The 16,992-nt window shown below is 40.8% G+C and overlaps 1 protein-coding gene across 1 annotated transcript in view; it reads left to right on the top strand.

The window, feature by feature from the left end:
- The first annotated feature begins 1,968 nt into the window (after positions 1 to 1,968).
- Positions 1,969 to 16,992, top strand: part of esamb (endothelial cell adhesion molecule b) — a 69,864-nt gene continuing 54,840 nt past the window's right edge. Inside the window, exon 1 of the mRNA XM_028573321.1 lies at positions 1,969 to 2,494. Within this exon, the coding sequence (XP_028429122.1) occupies positions 2,440 to 2,494 (55 nt within the window). The 5' untranslated portion in view covers positions 1,969 to 2,439. The remainder of the gene's footprint in view (positions 2,495 to 16,992) is intronic.

Genomic DNA, 16,992 nt, shown 5'->3' with positions numbered 1-16,992 from the left:
GTCGCATCATTTGGAGTTTGAAAACAGTTTTCCATATTTTTGGTTTGGTGCACAACTTGCCAGGGCCAAAATGTATTGTGAACCTAAAATGTATACACGGGCCAGATCAAAATTTGTGAGGGGCCGCATTTGGCCCACGGGCCTTGAGTTTGACACACGTGCTCTAAACGAATGATTATTATTTGTCACATACAATCGTACAGTTCAATGAAGTGAAATTCAATCTCTGCATTTAACCCATCCTAAGTCTTAGGAGCAGTGGACACATACAGCAACTTGGGGACCAGCGTCTCGCACAAAGACTTCGACATGTAGCCGGAAGAGCCTGGGATTGAACTGCCAATCTTGTGGTTGAGGGGCCGACCCCGCTCTACCTCTGATCCCACAGCCACCCACAAGCTTGCCATATCAACTTAAAAGGTGATGATGTCGGTGCTGATTTTACAGATTGTTTGTTTCAGCTGCCCCCAAGTGGCCAGATAAATAAATGAATGCAGGTTTAAGTAGCCTACATTAGTGTCTTAACTTCAGCTTGGTGCAGTGATGCAGAAGTGTGTGTGTGTGTGTGTGTGTGTGTGTGTGTGTGTGTGTGTGTGTGTGTGTGTGTGTGTGTGTGTGTGTGTGTGTGTGTGTGTGTGTGTGTGTGTGTGTGTGTGTGTGTGTGTGTGTGTGTGTGTGTGTGTGTGTGTGTGTGTGTATTACATAGTAAAACAACAACTCGCACACACACCAAATTATATTTTTGGACTGTGGGAGGAATACAAACTCAGCTAGTCTTAGCATAGAGGTATTTTAAGTGTATTATGGTTTTCTGCATTGTTAAGCTAACTTTAAATCTGTAAACTCATTGTTCAGAGAGGACACACAAGAGTGTTTCTTTTTATGGTGGTTTGTTCGATTTCCACCCTTGTATTTATTTTACAGTAATACCAAAGAGCAGTCAGCTCCAGAACAAGGTAGACAAGGGGGGAAATACATAGGGTGTGTGTGTGTGTGCGTGCGTGCGTGCGTGTGAGGGGGGGGCATTCTCTGACACTCAACACTAAGTTGATTGACAGAACAGTTTTGATCGTTTCCAGTTTCTAAAATCTGAGGACTTTTCTGCATTAAGTACTTTTATTTTTTATACTTTCACTTTGAATACTTTAAGTACATTTTTCTGATGATACTTGCATACTTTCAACATTTTCAATGCAGGACTTGTACTTGCAACAGAGTATTTTTCACAGTGTGGTATTAGTACTTTTACTTAAGTAAAAGATCTGAATACTTCTTCCAGAATACTTCTTCCAGAATTTCCACTTATCTGTACTTGACTTCGTTATTTATATTTCTGGAAACTTTTACATTTACTAGACCGATTTTATCGCCGATATTTGCGTTTTTTACGCAGTTGCGTATGATGTAAATTGAGGGAGAAAAAGAAGTATCGGCTCCAAATATCTGCTCAAGAAAATTGGCAGCCCGTACCGGTCATCGGCTAAGGCTGATGAAGAAAAAATCGGTATTGGCACTAAAAAATCCATATCGGTCGATCCCTACCCCTAAGCATCTTCGTTACTCGTTATACTTGCAAGAAATGTTTTTGTATGTTAGAGTGAATGGTTCTTCTCACAAAAAAAAAATCAAATTCAGTTTCTGTTTGTCTCTTTGTTGATGTCAGACTTTGAATTTGAGGTTTAAGAAGGTGTGGAAACCCTGAAGATTATGCTTCATTATCATTACTTGTACTTTTAATAGTTAATAAGCCTACATTTAATATCATAAAAGGACTTTTGATACTTAGTACAGTAAATATCAGATAGCCTACTTTAAGACTTTTACTCAAGTAATATTCTACAAAGGCGACTTTAACTTCTACTAAAGTCATTTTCTGGCAAGATGCTTGTAGGCTACCTTTACTTTTTTTAGGTCATTCAGACTGCAACGCCGCTGAGTTGATTGACGTGCTGCAGTTGAGGTTTAGTGTCCAGGGGGCGTTACCGAGCAGCAGGCAGCCAGCCAGGTGGTAAGCTCCTACACACACTCTACTGGGGGAGCAGGAGAGGCGCGCGCTCAGGCAGCGCGAGTCAACCAGGTCGGATTCAACACAGAAAGGGGGAAGAAGAAGAAGAACGGAAAAAAACTCTGAACGCTTTATGTTCTATCTTGATGTGGTCTGGAAAGTGAGGGGCGAGCGGAGCGGCCAGCCGGTTACGCTCTGCGATGACAGCGTGTGTTTGTTGGCGGGATGGGATGAGGAGAGGAGAGGGAGCTTCACTTGCACACGTCGCCTCGCTGGTTTGTGCAGAGGACACTTAATTGCTCCAGTTGAAGACAATTAAGCAGCAGCAGCAGCAGCAGCAGCAGCATCATTGGAAGGCGAAGGTAGAGTGTCTGTGTGTTCAACTTTGAAAGAAAGCTCTCTGTGGTGCCGGAGCAGCCGGTGGATGTTGCGCCATGGAGATAAAGACGAGACTTCGTGCCATGCTTATGTTCTTATGGATTTTTCAAGGTAAGTCAATTAATTCACTCGACACGGCGTTAAGCCGCGTGCCGCCGCACGTGGCAGCCTGTGCGTTTGGGTAGCATTGTGGAAAGTGATATATAGCCTAGCCGATACGTTTTCGAACAATATTAATGAGGGGGGTGGGGGTGGAAATGTAGTTTCTCTTCATCAAAGCTTTTCCTGTCATCAAACTTCCACTTTCATTTATTTTTTTTTTTTCTTTTTCAAACCAATTAAGTCATATACAACATATAACACAATTGGTCTTTTAGTTAACTTATTCCATACATGAACAGGCTTGTGTGAGTTTAAAGGGTTTACATTGGGATGAACTGAGTCAGTGAAGGTAACACAATAAAAGTACGGTTTGTACTGTAGCTGTCTGCATTAACAGGTCCAAATCCTGAGTGGCTGTAAATGTATTCACATGCATCACTCAGAATCACATTATCGGCAGCTGGAGCAGCTATTAGCCTGCTCAGATGCCAATGATGTGTCAGTCTGAACCCCCCCTCAATCCTCTTCCTCCTCCAGCGAAATTTAGAATTCAAATGCAGGAACAAGCACGCTGACAATTCATGAAATATGTAATTTTGATCGCTTTGGCTGCTGCTGTGGCTTGTTATTTTTTTTAACCAGAGGTCCCCTTTTAAGCACACAGCAGAGTACTCTTCATCTTAAGAGCGCATAATGTCGTTGCATGGTTGAATGCTCTGAAATGAATTGATGTTTTGGTTATATGGTTATTGTCCCTTGTGAGGTTGGAAATAACATACAAGCACAAGTCTACCTGAAAGAGGAGGATGCCATTCAAACAAAATCTGGAGGAGACATCCCAACTGACATTTAAGGTCACTTAGGTCACAGGTTTACTGTCTTTTTACTGGTATGAGTCGCATGCATGTGATTGGTGATGAATTCATTGATAAACTGATAAAGAATTCACACAATTTGGCAGAGTAATTCCTAAATAATACCACACGTTTACACCAAATGTTACAACAAAATACAGACGTTTTGCTTTTAGTCAACGTATTTGGATATAGTTTTTTATCACATTTGTGTGTTTGGACTGTAAACATTTAATTTGGAGCCAAAACTGAGAGCAATCAGGATGGTATTACTTTACATAATCACAAACCAACACAAACAATATGCATGTGTTTTAAATACTCTCATCAACAGAGGTTCTGCATCATTAAGAACTCAAAGAAGCCCCTTTTAGGCTCTTCTGACTTGGCCAACCTTGCTTTTGTGAACTGTGCTGCGGAATCCTTTCTTCCCAGATGTTGGCTTTCCTCCAGTGTGGAAATCAGAGTTTGTTACAGCTTGTGTCTTTTTACGTCAGGATTTGTTTGGTTCAAACTCCGGTTTCACCGAGGAGCAGCATTGGAAAAGACAGAGGACATTATATCCCTCTTTAACTCACTTTTGAGTGCTGAAATTACTTAGAAAGTGTGCATGATGTCCTTTTACAATGCAGAGGACACCTAGCTCAAAATAAGTGTTTTTCTTATGGGCTTCTGCATGGAAACCACTGTGGTGTGACATTGCATCTGCCGTCCTTTTTTGATTTGATGCAACCGCTAAATGGAATGAAACTCAGTTTGCAGCTCACTGACTATCAACTTCGGTCGCTTAATGTTCTGACGATCGAATGGATTTTTTAAATTTGCATGATGGATTTATTTTCACATTTCTGACAGCAGCTAAGCCTTTAAAAAAAAAAACACACACACAAAATCCTGCCTGTCAGAAATGCCATAATTAGTGAGTGAAGAAACTGTATGGAGTTATATTACTGCCATTAGTCAAGAGCGCATTATTTCAATTTGAGAGCATTTCTCACTGATATTACATTCAGATTTCTTGCTCTCACACTCAAATAGTCACTGCTCGTGCTTAGATTTGCTCTGCTTGTGCTCAAACTTTCTAGCCTGGTTAACACCAGACCCTTCTCAGCTGTAACTGAGAGTGGGTGAGGCTGGCGCTGTTGCCTTGGAAATAACCTCCGGTCTCTGAATATGAAAAAACAAGACTTTTTGTTTCTGTTTTCGAGTGATTTTATTTTTGTTATATAAAATGAAAATCAAAGCATATTTAAACTTTCTCCTATATTATTTCGACCATGAAAAAGAAAAAACTCCTTGTATTTCAATTTCAAATGTTGTATTTTAAAAGGAAAATCAAATAACCATTTGTTTTTTAATACCTGTTTATGAAATGAAAATCGAATGAACGAAAAAGTACACAGACCAGACTGATATGAATTCATCATTTCAGACTAATGCTATATGAAGGAATGAAGACTAAATTCTGATGAACAACACAACAGTGATGCAAAAGCTGACACAAACAATCCAGTTTCTTGTGTTCTTTCAGTAGGGCTGAACGATTTTTGGAAATAATTGCGATTTTTTTTTTTTTTTTTTTTTTCCCCAATATTGCGATTCGATATTTGATTATTTTTTTTAAGCTCTTTGTCTTCTGTATTATTCAACAAAGACAAACAATAAATCATTGTATAGTATGAACAACACACAATTACACACTAGACAGTTAAATAAGTAAAAACACACACACACACACATATATATATATATATATATATATATATATATATATATATATATATATATATATATTTTTTTTTTTTTTTTTTAGTGCACAGAGAGGAGCTGCCTCCAGCCCCTCCCCCTCGTGAAGTTGCGTGCCGACCAAGGGGGTAAGCTTCGCTTCAGAACTCGAGCCATCATGGCGCCATTTTGTTGCTAACTGGCCATCACCTCCTGTTAGCATTCCGCTGACCGCCATTTTTTTTTTACGTCACTTGACTGCGAATAACTTTACATCTGAAGCGTTTAAAGACTCTATTTGTCCGTTGTTTAGTTCCAAAGAAACACGACAATGTATAAAACGCTCCATTACCTTGTACCTCACGTTATGGCTCCGTAGCAGACGTTTTTGTAAAAATAGGCTAATAATTGTCATAACCAAGTGACTTACTGTCGCATAGTAGAGGAATTACCGTATAGTACAGGAGAAGCTCGCAGGCAGTTTTGACTTACATGAGATGTTTAGGTTTAATTACTAATGTTAACTAGCATGTTAGTGATCAATAATTAGCCTGTGCCCATGTTATCTCCTTACATACACCTACAGTCTCCGTATCTGTAAGATTGGGAATGATTGAGATTTCTCTTGGCACAGCTACCAGAAGACTTACAACTTTCAGACACGTTGCTCACGTCACATTCTCTCAGTTGGAGGCTGCGCAGTAAAGCTGGCCATCACCCCAAAAGTGCTTCTAATAGCCTTCACTGGTCTCCGTCCAGAGCAACGGGGTCTATTGGTCCATTATATACTGTCTATGGTGCCGACACCGTCAACACTGCACTAGCTCAGAGAGGCTATCGTTACGTTAGCTGCTGCTGGTCTTGCTGTGGGAATAACTGTACTAATAAAACCGTTGAAACACCGCGGCCACGCTGCTGTGAAAGCTCCCCGAACCGTCATTTATCAGTCTGATTGTTACCCCTCTCAGTGGCAGCTCCTCCACCCATATCTTTATAACGGAGCTCACCGCTAACCGGAGCTAACCGCTAACCGGAGCTAACCGCTTATCAGAGCTAGCTCGTTGCCAACCGAGCCTTCAGTTTTGCGTGCCTGTATCCATTAACTGTATGTATGGACTCAAGCCCGAACAAAACCCTTCATTTTATTAAAATGGCTGTAAAAGTTTTAAACTTCAACTCAGAATTGTTTGAATGACAGAGATCAGCTCAAGGTACAGTGTAGCGTTAGCGTGCTAAGTTGATGCTTTCTCTGCGTAGTGCAGACTGATTTGCTCTCGCGAGTCATCAAATCGAGACCAAATCGCAGCCTTTGCGATTAGGAAATCGTGTTTTAACATATCGCGATATTATCGCAAATGCAATTAATCGTTCAGCCCTATCTTTCAGTTATATTACAGTTTAGGTTCTACTACTGGCTCTAACATGAAATCAGCCAAATCCCAGGAACATGGTTAACCAAACGAGGAAAAAATACAAAGTGAGGTCATCACATATACACATACAGTCCGTCATATGTCGTTCAATCTACCTATACAATAAAGAAAATCTATTTGTTTATGGACATCAAGCTAGGCTATATGCTAGCGCCATATGTTAGCTAGCTAGCTAGGTGCTTAAGTTATGTTACTCACCCTCGTAGTTGTGGACATAACTTCATATGTCCCACTTCAAAGCTTTCTCCCGTTTCCTGATGGGTGCAGGTGAAAGTGCGTTGACCATTCTGTGCACATTGTTGACATATACTTATAATAAAGCAATGAACGGCACGGGGATATATAAACCTGGTTACACTTATCGGTTACAGAGCAGCCGCCCTCAACAGACGTTCTAACGTAAAGTGAACGCACCCTCAACGGGGCAGGGATCATTTCATTGGTCAACACTACAGCTGGCATTCTATTGGTTGTTGACTTTTGGCAGGGTTATAACACAAAAAAATCCAAGCGCGCAGGAGAAATCCGAGAGCAGAAAATTTGCAAGCGAGCAGAATCAGCCTGAGTGCGAGGAGAAGGTTCAAAGCTGAGAGCAGGAAATCTGTCCAAACAACAACATATCTGAGTCTAAGCAGAAAGTTTGAGCACAAGCAGAGCAAATCTAAACACAAGCAGTGACTATTTGAGTGTGAGAGCAAGGTTTTGAGTGCGAGCAGTGACTATTTGAGTGTGAGAGCAAGAAATCTGAACGTAAAATCAGTGAGAAATGCTGTCAAATTGAAATAATACGCTCTTGACTAATGGCAGTAATATAACTCCATAAAACTGCAGCACAAGACTGTATTGTATGTCTGTCCAACTTCACATGAGTATGGTAGACCCGGCTGGTATTGATAAACAGAGCAGTTCATTGGCTTTACATGTGAAGACCCATAGCTAATTGTCTACTGAAGGCTAAAATAAATCCCTTAATACCTAGCAGCCTGCTGGATCCTTTCATTTTTGATGCTCTAAGACAGATGACAAACCCATTCTAAAGACTGACTGCAATAAATCTAATAAATCACATTCTATTTGTACCATACATAGGCTGCACGCGCGGCCCATCAGATAGCTGAAACTGGCCTGAGGACAGTGAGAAGGTGACTTGGCTTCCACCAGTCTGAATGTAGTTAGTTAGCATGCCAACCTCATCCCCCTCTTGTAAAAATGCCTTTCTCTTCAGCCTGGCTATTAAAATATTGTCAGAACTTCAGCTGATTGTGTTCAGTGAGCACTTGGCTCTGGTGTAAGCTGATGTTTGCGAGCTAGCCATATCCCTTTTCACAGAATAACTTGCAGAGCTTAGAGCATTTCTGATTATGTATCGCACGATTAACTAAACAAAAAATTCCCGGCAGGGTGCTGCATGAGAATGAACTATTAGTGCAAAGCTTCTCATTAGCTAGCCTCGGCAGCTACCAGAGTCTCAGTCACTTAGAGATCTGGAAGATATCTGAAAGAGCACAAGTCAAAGTCAAAAGACAGAAACAAGTCTGTCAAGCTGCCTTTGAGTTTGTGCTTTTAGATACCAAGGCTTGTGTGTAATAGCGGGTGAAGTCGAATTGGAAGAAGTTTCAGTTAGAAAAGTAATAGTAATTTTACAATCTTATCACAAGGTCCATGGACATGCATTTTCCGGAGCTTTCAGATACATTTGGTGGCCTTCATCAGCGGATGGACGTTTACACACACACACACACACACACACACACACACACACACACCCTCGTCCATGTCACAGTAATCTGCAGTAATACAGAACACTGCCTGTCCTCAGTAAATCCAGCTGCAATTTCCAAACTCTGCTTCTCTCTGACCTTCCTGCTCACCTAGCATTAGTGCAGCTACCTGTGCTCTCCACAACAGTCATTCAGGAGCTGGATTCACTCACTCGTTCACTAAAATACTGATCATTGTCTGAGTTTAGTTTGAGAGGAGAAGTTAAAATGTCAATCAATGCTATTCCTTTAGCGAACATCTGGAGGAATAGTTAGATTAGTCTCGCATTGCCAGGCCTTCCTCCACAGCGCTGCCTAGAAGGGTCTGGCTAGTCCACACAACATTCCGGGATGGGAGAAAAAAATGTGCTCTGGTTTATTGGCCTTTCTTTAAAGCAGTCACACGCCTCTGTGAAGTAGCCTCGGGAAGGAACTTGTTTTGGTTGAACATGTGTACGTTCAAAATGTTGTTTTAGTTGTACAACAGAAAACTCAATTGGACAGTCTAGCTAGCTGTCTGGATTTACCCTGCAGAGATCTGAGAAAAAGTTAACCATAGTCCTCATAAATTGACCTGAGTTTAAAATGCCAACATTAAGAAAGTCCAAGGCAACGGATATCCGGCCTAAATGAGTATCCTGCGGAATTTCCTTCGGCAACAGAGCAATCCGGGAAGCGGAACTTTGTGGATATAGACTAATTTAGATTGATTGGTGGTGATAGACAGATGGTTTATCCAATCAGCTAACCAGTATTTTCAGACAGCTGTAGCCCTAATTCTGTTAGCCGCTCGCTAATGCTTTTTTTCTCTTGGATCCTTCTTTTGGAATATGGTCCGGGAACCTGAAATGGTGCCTTTTTTATTCTTAAATTCTCGTTACACAAACGGCAAATATCCTTTATCGACATGTTGCTTGCTTGCTGAGCTAACGAGCTATGCTTTGCCTGCAGCAGCAGGGGCGGGCTTGTGGTTTGATTGGTTGATTTGGCCCGTCTATCACCAACATAGGTGATAGACAGATGGTTCATCCAATCAGCTAACCAGTATTTCCGCCCCTTCCCAAAAGTTCTCCAAGGGAAAGTTCCCAGATGGATATGCAGAGCAAATGCGAAGCAATCCATCTGGCGGAGTCAGGTTATCCCTACCGTACATTAGCTTGCACTGGTTTTCTGTATATTCCTTCTTATTGTAGTCTGTTCTGTTTTTGTTGCTGCTTCCTCTCTTACAATCAGGGACTTAATTACATAAACTGTACTAAAGGCAAGATGCTTCTTAATAACGGCCGTGCAACAGGTCAAGCGGCTAAGTAAATTTATGAACGGAAGATATTTTTGGGTGGTGGGGGATACTGTTTTACTAGTCTCGCATTGCCAGACCTATCTCCTCAGTGCTGGACTATGATCTGGCTACACTGCCTGTCTATTCTGGGATAGGGGGCAAAAACAGTCTTGTTTGTATTTCTATACCCCTCTATTCCCCTGTTTCCACTCTGCCTCTACTTTCTCAAATAAAGACAAAAATATCGAAAAAAAAAAAAATCATCTTCAAAACATAAATAAAGGCGAACAAGTCAGCCATCTTTCTTCCTCCTCACCTGAACATTCTGCTGCTGAGAAAACATCCTGACGTACGTCTTCTGAGTCACTTTATTGAGCTGAATTTATCTTCTCTGACTGGTAAATTGCCACCAGTTTCCTGAACGGTTAAATTTGTTACAATGACGCTAGTGTGTGGGAGCCTAATTGATCCGGCCCACAAAAAGAACCCTGCAGAAGGCACAGAGGCAGAAGGAGCCGGTGGTGCTACCTAAAGATGTAAAAATAGGTCAAATTAAATGGCTCATGCTTGTCGCCACACAATAAAGAGGACGGCAGTGCACCGATCTACACACAATGGCTGCTGCCTGTTCAACTTCATTCTACACCGAGTGACAGTCCCAGTAGTGCAGGTTGACAGTTGCTGATTGGAGCTTACCAGCTCACTGAGCTAATGTGACGTTGGGGTTAGGGTCATCAGGTGATTAAAACAATCTGAATGTGCCAAGTTAACTTTGAAGGATGTGCGATCATGTTAATACTGACACAGTACAGATTTTTACACTCTGTTATATAAACTCTAGGGCTGTACCCGACTCAAAATTTTACCAGTCGAACCGAATTTGGCTTTTCTTTTTGCGTGTGTGTGTGTCCTCGTCTATCCAGACTAAATTGTCAGCTTTTGTTGTTCGCATCAACATGTTTTGGTTTCGCGCTATGAGGGAGAGAAGTAGAAGGAAGGTTCTACGCAGGCGCGTGGGCTTGGTGGTGTTGTGTGGCAGTGCTTCACACTACCACCTAGCCGCCTGGTGTGTATACTACATCGAATTTCACACACTTTTGCATCACCATATGCATGCAGATTTTCCCCCTCCAAAACGCTCGTCTAAACGCGCAATAAAAAGTGATAATGCAACGTCACTTTAGCGTCTTCTCTTCAGATAATTTCCGTCTAAACATAACCATAGATCATTCACTTTTTTTTTTCTTTCTTTTTTTGACGACGTAGTTACAGTGACAGACGTGTTGCTTAGGCGGCCGCCTTAACTGCAATGTGCAACCCTGATCTTATTAAGGTGCTGTGAGCTGAAAATTCACCACTTCTGAGCAGAAGGCAGATGATAACGTTATGTCTGAGCCAGAGATTTCGCTAGAAATGTCATGTAATCTGTAAGGTTTCAGGCTGCTTGCTATAGGCAGAGAAGGTAAAATAATTAAATCAACGCACATAATTGTAGTCATCGGAGTTGAAATAGGCCTATTTTCCATTCGCTAGGCTGAGGAAATAAAACAATACAAACTACAGTACAGACAAACTCATAACATGATCAAGTGCCGACTTGAATCTAAATAATTGTAATCACGTGTGTCTCCGTAACTCGCGATGTACATAAGCCTCTGCCTGACACTGCTGCACTGTTTTTTTTTTTTTTTATCCATTTTTAAATTTTTTAGTGAGAATAAAGTAAAGAAGTCCCCCATCCCGTAAAACATTCCAAAACTAAAACCAAACCGTGAATCTCTCTCTCTGGCGCCATGTATTCGGGCCACGGACCACTCCATAGAAACAATTTCACGAAGTGAGTTGGCCCATTGCTGCTATGTTAAGGTATGTGGCGGCTGCCATCTCAAGGCCAACATCTTCTTAGCTGCCGTGAGACCAGCCCATAAGATGTGTCTCTGCGGTACAGACAAATCTAAACAGGAGTCATCATTTAGTAGGAGCAAAGTCGGAGAGAGTTTAATCCTAACTTTAGGCATGTCACTTAAAGTGAGAGATATCTTCAAGAACCTAACCACATCGGGGCATTCCCTGTACATAAGCTTAAACAACCCCAGGGCATCGAGTGGACATAGGTCACAATTGGGAGATGTAGTAATCTTCATAGACTGGCCCCTTCTAGGGGTAAGGTACATCCTATGAGCAAATATGTAATGTATTAGTTGATCTGGATTCTTAGATTACCACAAAAATGTTTCCACACTGTGTCCCGACATATCTTCAGCATTTATAGCAGCTAAGTCCCTATGCCATGTGGCTTCTGCTGGTAATCATTTGCCAGGATCAGAAATAAATTTGGAAAGTTTAGAGACCCTCCCTCGTGTAGGTCCCACTGAGGCTAATATTATATGAAGAGGATGTGTGGCTGATCTTAACTGCAGGTGGAAGGAACAAAAAGATTATTTCTTGGCTTCATTTACGCAAGACTGGCCGCTGCTTGGGGTTATAAAATAATTGACAATATTACCCTGTTTCGCCAGGGCTTGGGCTTTCACTTTCCCACTTCCTTGTCGCCGTTTGTAACTACGGTAGTCTTCTGCTGTCAATCAGAGCAAAAACACGACATATGGTTCTTCCTTTATTGCATACGCTACAGTCTACATTCATTTCTAAATAGAAAAAATATAATTGTTCATTACAGTTATTGTTAATAGAACGAAAGATATGAAAATCACTGTAAAATATATTAACACAATTCAAATTGTGCAGAGGGAATTATTTCCACCGGTGATTCTGACGGGATACAATTAGAATTTTAGGCCCTTATTCTTTTTTTGGTCAATAACCGGTAATTACCGGACAACTGAAACTCAGGTCTGAGCCTGACTGATGATTCAAATATTGGACTTTCAGGGAGCAGCCATAAAACAAACTAAGATTTGACAGTGAAATTAGGAAGCGATTGAGGGGACATCATTTATCATCCTCCTGCATTTCTCATCACCATAACAAAATTATATAAAAATATAATTTTGCACATTTTATCTGATGCACATTAAATGAACTGTCCCTGTTCTGCCCACATCGGACATAAAATATGGCACACAACCATTATGTTCACACAAACTCATCAGCATTTTTCTTGCTGAATGGCTCACTTTGATGTTCGGCGCTGTGCTGCATTAGTGATTTGCTATCCGCAGCACACTTTAAAAGTCCAATAACACTCCCAGTCACGCTTATTTAGTGAGGGACCTTTTTTAAAGCAGTAACTCAAACTCTGATAACAGGGAAAATGTGTATTATCCAGAAGAAGAGGTATCATGTTTAAACTCTAACCATGACATGATGTCTTTGGTTTATTCAAGTTTTTTTTTTTTTTTTTTTTTTTTTTATTGATGGGAAAGATTAAGTAAGGAAAGTGGGGGAGAGAGAGCGAGGGGGATGACCTGCAGCAAAGGGCCGCAGGTCAGAACCAAACCCGCAGCCGCTGCAACAAGGACTGAGCATCTGTTAGGGTTGGGTACCTTTCACATCTGAACCAACATCAGTACTGATACCGGTACCTGAAATTCGGTTCCCGGTACCCAACGGTACTTTGTTCTGTGATTTCCCTCTGTAATAACAAAAAATGTATTTCAGTTGTAAAAATTATTCCAAACCTATTAATCCTATTTACTTAGAACATTGTTATTTATTTAGAATATTTTACACAGACAGAAATTAAATAAAAATAAAACCCCTCCCTCTCTCCTCCCTAACCCGTCCCTACAACCTATTACATTGAATAATTATTCAACTTTTATTCTTGTATTTGTAGATTATTCTTTTTTAGCCTGTTTTATTTTTATCATGACTGTTTTTAATTGCTCTTTAATGTTTCACGTAAAGCACTTTGAATTGCCTTGTTGCTGAAAGGTGCTATAGAAATAAAGTTGCCTTGCCTTACAACCTCAGCCTGTCAGTCAGTCCCCAGAGCATAGAAACCATTGTTGTGCCTGCTTGTCTCACAGGAAGTGTAACATCAACAGCACCGCGACTCATGTTCTTTGTTTAGACTGTGAGGAAATAAAGTGTAGTGTTGTAATAGCCGCTCTGCAAACGCATATGTGTTCAGTGTAGCCTGGCTTGGTGTAACATATTAACTTATAGCTATCCTTATAAGCTAGGCTCCTACATGCCTGCTAATAACTTAAAACACACAGGCAGGCTTGATGAGTGTGATGAGTGTGATTGAGTGTGTGAGCTATGTGGCAGTCAATGTTGGAACTTTCTTGGGCTGCACACAAATGCATGAATGTACTGTATGGGATATATTTGTAGATTACCTCAAATTTATCTTTTTCAAAACACAAATATTTTATGAATATGTGGAACTCTTTTGGTGTGTGGAAAGCACCTGTGCCCACTTGCATCCATGTGTGTAACCAAGGGGGTGGGTGGCTTGAGCCGATACCAGCTAACATTGAGCGACGGGTTAACACATAGATGACCTTTCCCATCGAAGGGCAATTCAGAGTCGCCAATTAACCTCACCTGCATGACTTTGTGGGAGGAAACCCACGCAGGCAGAGGGAAAACATGCCAAACTCCACACCTGCTGTCTATAGGAGCAGTAACAACTGCAGCAGTTTGGACATTTTATAGGACGTGAAACACTATGGTTAAACAAGAAGCACATTAAGGCTTTGTCCCACTTCTCACCCCTTTACCTGTCCTCTTACTTTGGAGTTAAGTTTGTTGCAGCAGGCGTTGCCTTATAAATTGTCGCCACTTCTAAAGATATTTCACAACTAACTATATAATTTGGCCATGATTTATTTCAGTTGGCATAAGAAAAGTCAAATTGTCTGTTAATCACCTCTGCCTCAATTTAAAAAAAAAAAAAAAAAAAAAAAAAAAAATCATACTGTCTTGGTAATATGCAATAGTACTCATCTGATCTGATTATAAATATATTTTTATGCAGGTGTAACAGATCAGAGATGCAAAATGATAATGGACGTCTCTCCTCAAATAAAAAAAATTGATGTGACAGGATGTAAAAATATATTGTCTGTCAAAACAAATACTGTATATGAAAGACACTCAAGTTGATGTAGAGAAGACATACAGTATATCTAGCAGTAGTAGTTGTAACCAATGGGAACTCATAGTACCTTCTGATTATTGAAATTATGCTTTAACTGTTCATTTTATATGCCATTATACAGTATCATATGGTTAGTTTGTCTCAAGTGAGGCGTTCAGCTGGTGAGCATTCTGCTCTTCTTGGAAATTTTTCCTTTAAAAAAAATAAATAAATTGAATCAAAAATGAAATGTACATTAACCCTCAAATGTTAACGCTTTATTTGCAGCAGTGCAAAGAGTTTCTCCTCGCAAAATGCTTCCTTTTTTTGCAAAATTAGCTGGAAGCTTGATGTAGACATATTTAAATACACCTTCAGTGTTAACTGTAAGGAGAGAGAGAGACTCTATATAGTTACAGAAACACAAGAGAGGGATCCTCTCAGCATGACTCATTAGTAAAGCTGCAACCACAACATACTTCAATGGCAGTATGTATGAATATCACTTTGTGACAGACCGCCAGAAAGGCTTTTATTTATTCCGCTTATTAACTCAGTCTTTGAACCTACTTGCAGGTTGTAGTATAATTGCACTTACATCTTCAAGCTGCAGGTGTGTTTCACCAGTTGTCACCTTTTCACCCATGTTCTATCTTCATGTGGCTAATGATGTGTGGCCACTGGTGACCAGTCCGGTTTGTCCACCGGGGAGATGAGATTTTCGGGACACTTTTTAAATCTTCCCCCTCGGCCAATTAGATCGTCATTTTGCTCTTTGCGTCTCGGCTCAGCCGCAGCGCCTTCACAGCGTCTGACTCGCAGACGTTCTGCAAAGGGGAAAGCATCCAAATGAAGTGTGTTTGCGCTTGTACTGACCGCAAGTTGATCTCCCCATTGATCGTAGCCCATAAATGACGCATCTCGGAGGAGTGTGTCATTTACACCCCCGGGTGAGGGTCGTGCTGATTTAAACCAGGTGCACCCTGGGAAAGTGGCTCACACTAATGAGGTACATTCCCTCTTTAAATGAGACCATTGCTCTGGGTAGAAACTAGTGTGGGAACTTCAGAGACCAGGCATACAAACACACACACTCGCACAAAACGCAAGGCTGCTAACTAACGTCTCCAGTGACATTTGCTTTGCCAACAGGCATTTATCTTGAGCTTTAAACACAAAGACATTCGGTTAATGCTGGTGAAAGCAGTGTTAACCTATTGAAATACATTTTCAGACAACTCATCACAATTACTCTGTTCTTCTAACTGAAAAGCAGCGTCAGAACTGTAATTGCAAGAGGTTGCCACACTTTGACAGAGGCCCTTTTCTTTTTAAAGCAATAGGTCTGTTTCATCAGCATTTTAAATGCTTTTATCCAAAGAGGAAGATTGATTTTCAAGGGTAAAATGCGAGAAAATTGCTGGTCTGTAAAGAGAGAGAGAGAAGAAAAAAAAAGAAGAAGCTTTTATTCTTTTGACTTTGTAGTGCAGGTAGGAACTGGGCTGTCTGGTGGCAGCAGATGAGTTTTGCACTAAGAAGCTAGAAGATTATAGTCCTGTTTGGCTGTTATAGTGGAGCCAGAGGAGATGGGAATTTTTTTTCTTATGTGGTGTCATAGGGTTTTCTGCCATGCGGTATTGGTGATAGGTTAGTTTTAAAATGGTAGGTGATAGCCCTGTGAAAGCGGTGATCTTTTTTTTACGTTTAAAAGAAATAAATAAATAAAAAAAGACCGAATTGGAGTGTTTGGAAGCAGAAATGAAAGATTAGTATTCATTGAGGAGTGAGAGGCATCCATGCTCCTTTTCTCCTGTTGCTCGACTGTCTCGCCAGATGGAGTGGAGGGTTTTTGTGGCCAGATTAATGCGGTCATCTGGTTTGAGGTGTAACGTGGCCTTACAGGCTTCAGGCGTGGTTATGTGAGGCTAAAGATCGTCCTCGGGTCAATCCTGCAGTGGCGAGGCAACTCGGCCGTACAGGCTGCAGTCAGTACTGCTTACAGATTAAAACTGTTACTCTGTAATGTTACTCCCTCTCATAATGCACCCTTCAAAGAAAGCTTGCCTTTTTAATTTACTTTTACTCACCATTTACTTAATATTTCGTGACTTTGGAATTATCAGGTTTTATCAATGAGATTTTGAGAAATAATATATAATATCAAAATCCTGTCCCATTGTTATCCATGTTAACTGCATGGCTCTATGGAAGGCAGCATTGGTTGGCCCACGGCTTTGGTTCACACTGAAATAACTCAACTATTGGATGGATTACTATAAAAAAAATTAATAAACATTTGTTTCCAAGAGGAATCCTAGTTACTTTGCTGGTCCCCTGACTCTTCTTCTAGCGCCACCATGAGGTTGACATTTGTGGTTCAGGGTGAAATTATCATTCATCCATGAA

Source organism: Perca flavescens, chromosome 3, assembly GCF_004354835.1.
Source record: "Perca flavescens isolate YP-PL-M2 chromosome 3, PFLA_1.0, whole genome shotgun sequence".
In the NCBI taxonomy this organism is placed as follows: Eukaryota; Metazoa; Chordata; class Actinopteri; order Perciformes; family Percidae; genus Perca; species Perca flavescens.
This window is presented reverse-complemented; position numbering and strand designations above follow the sequence as displayed.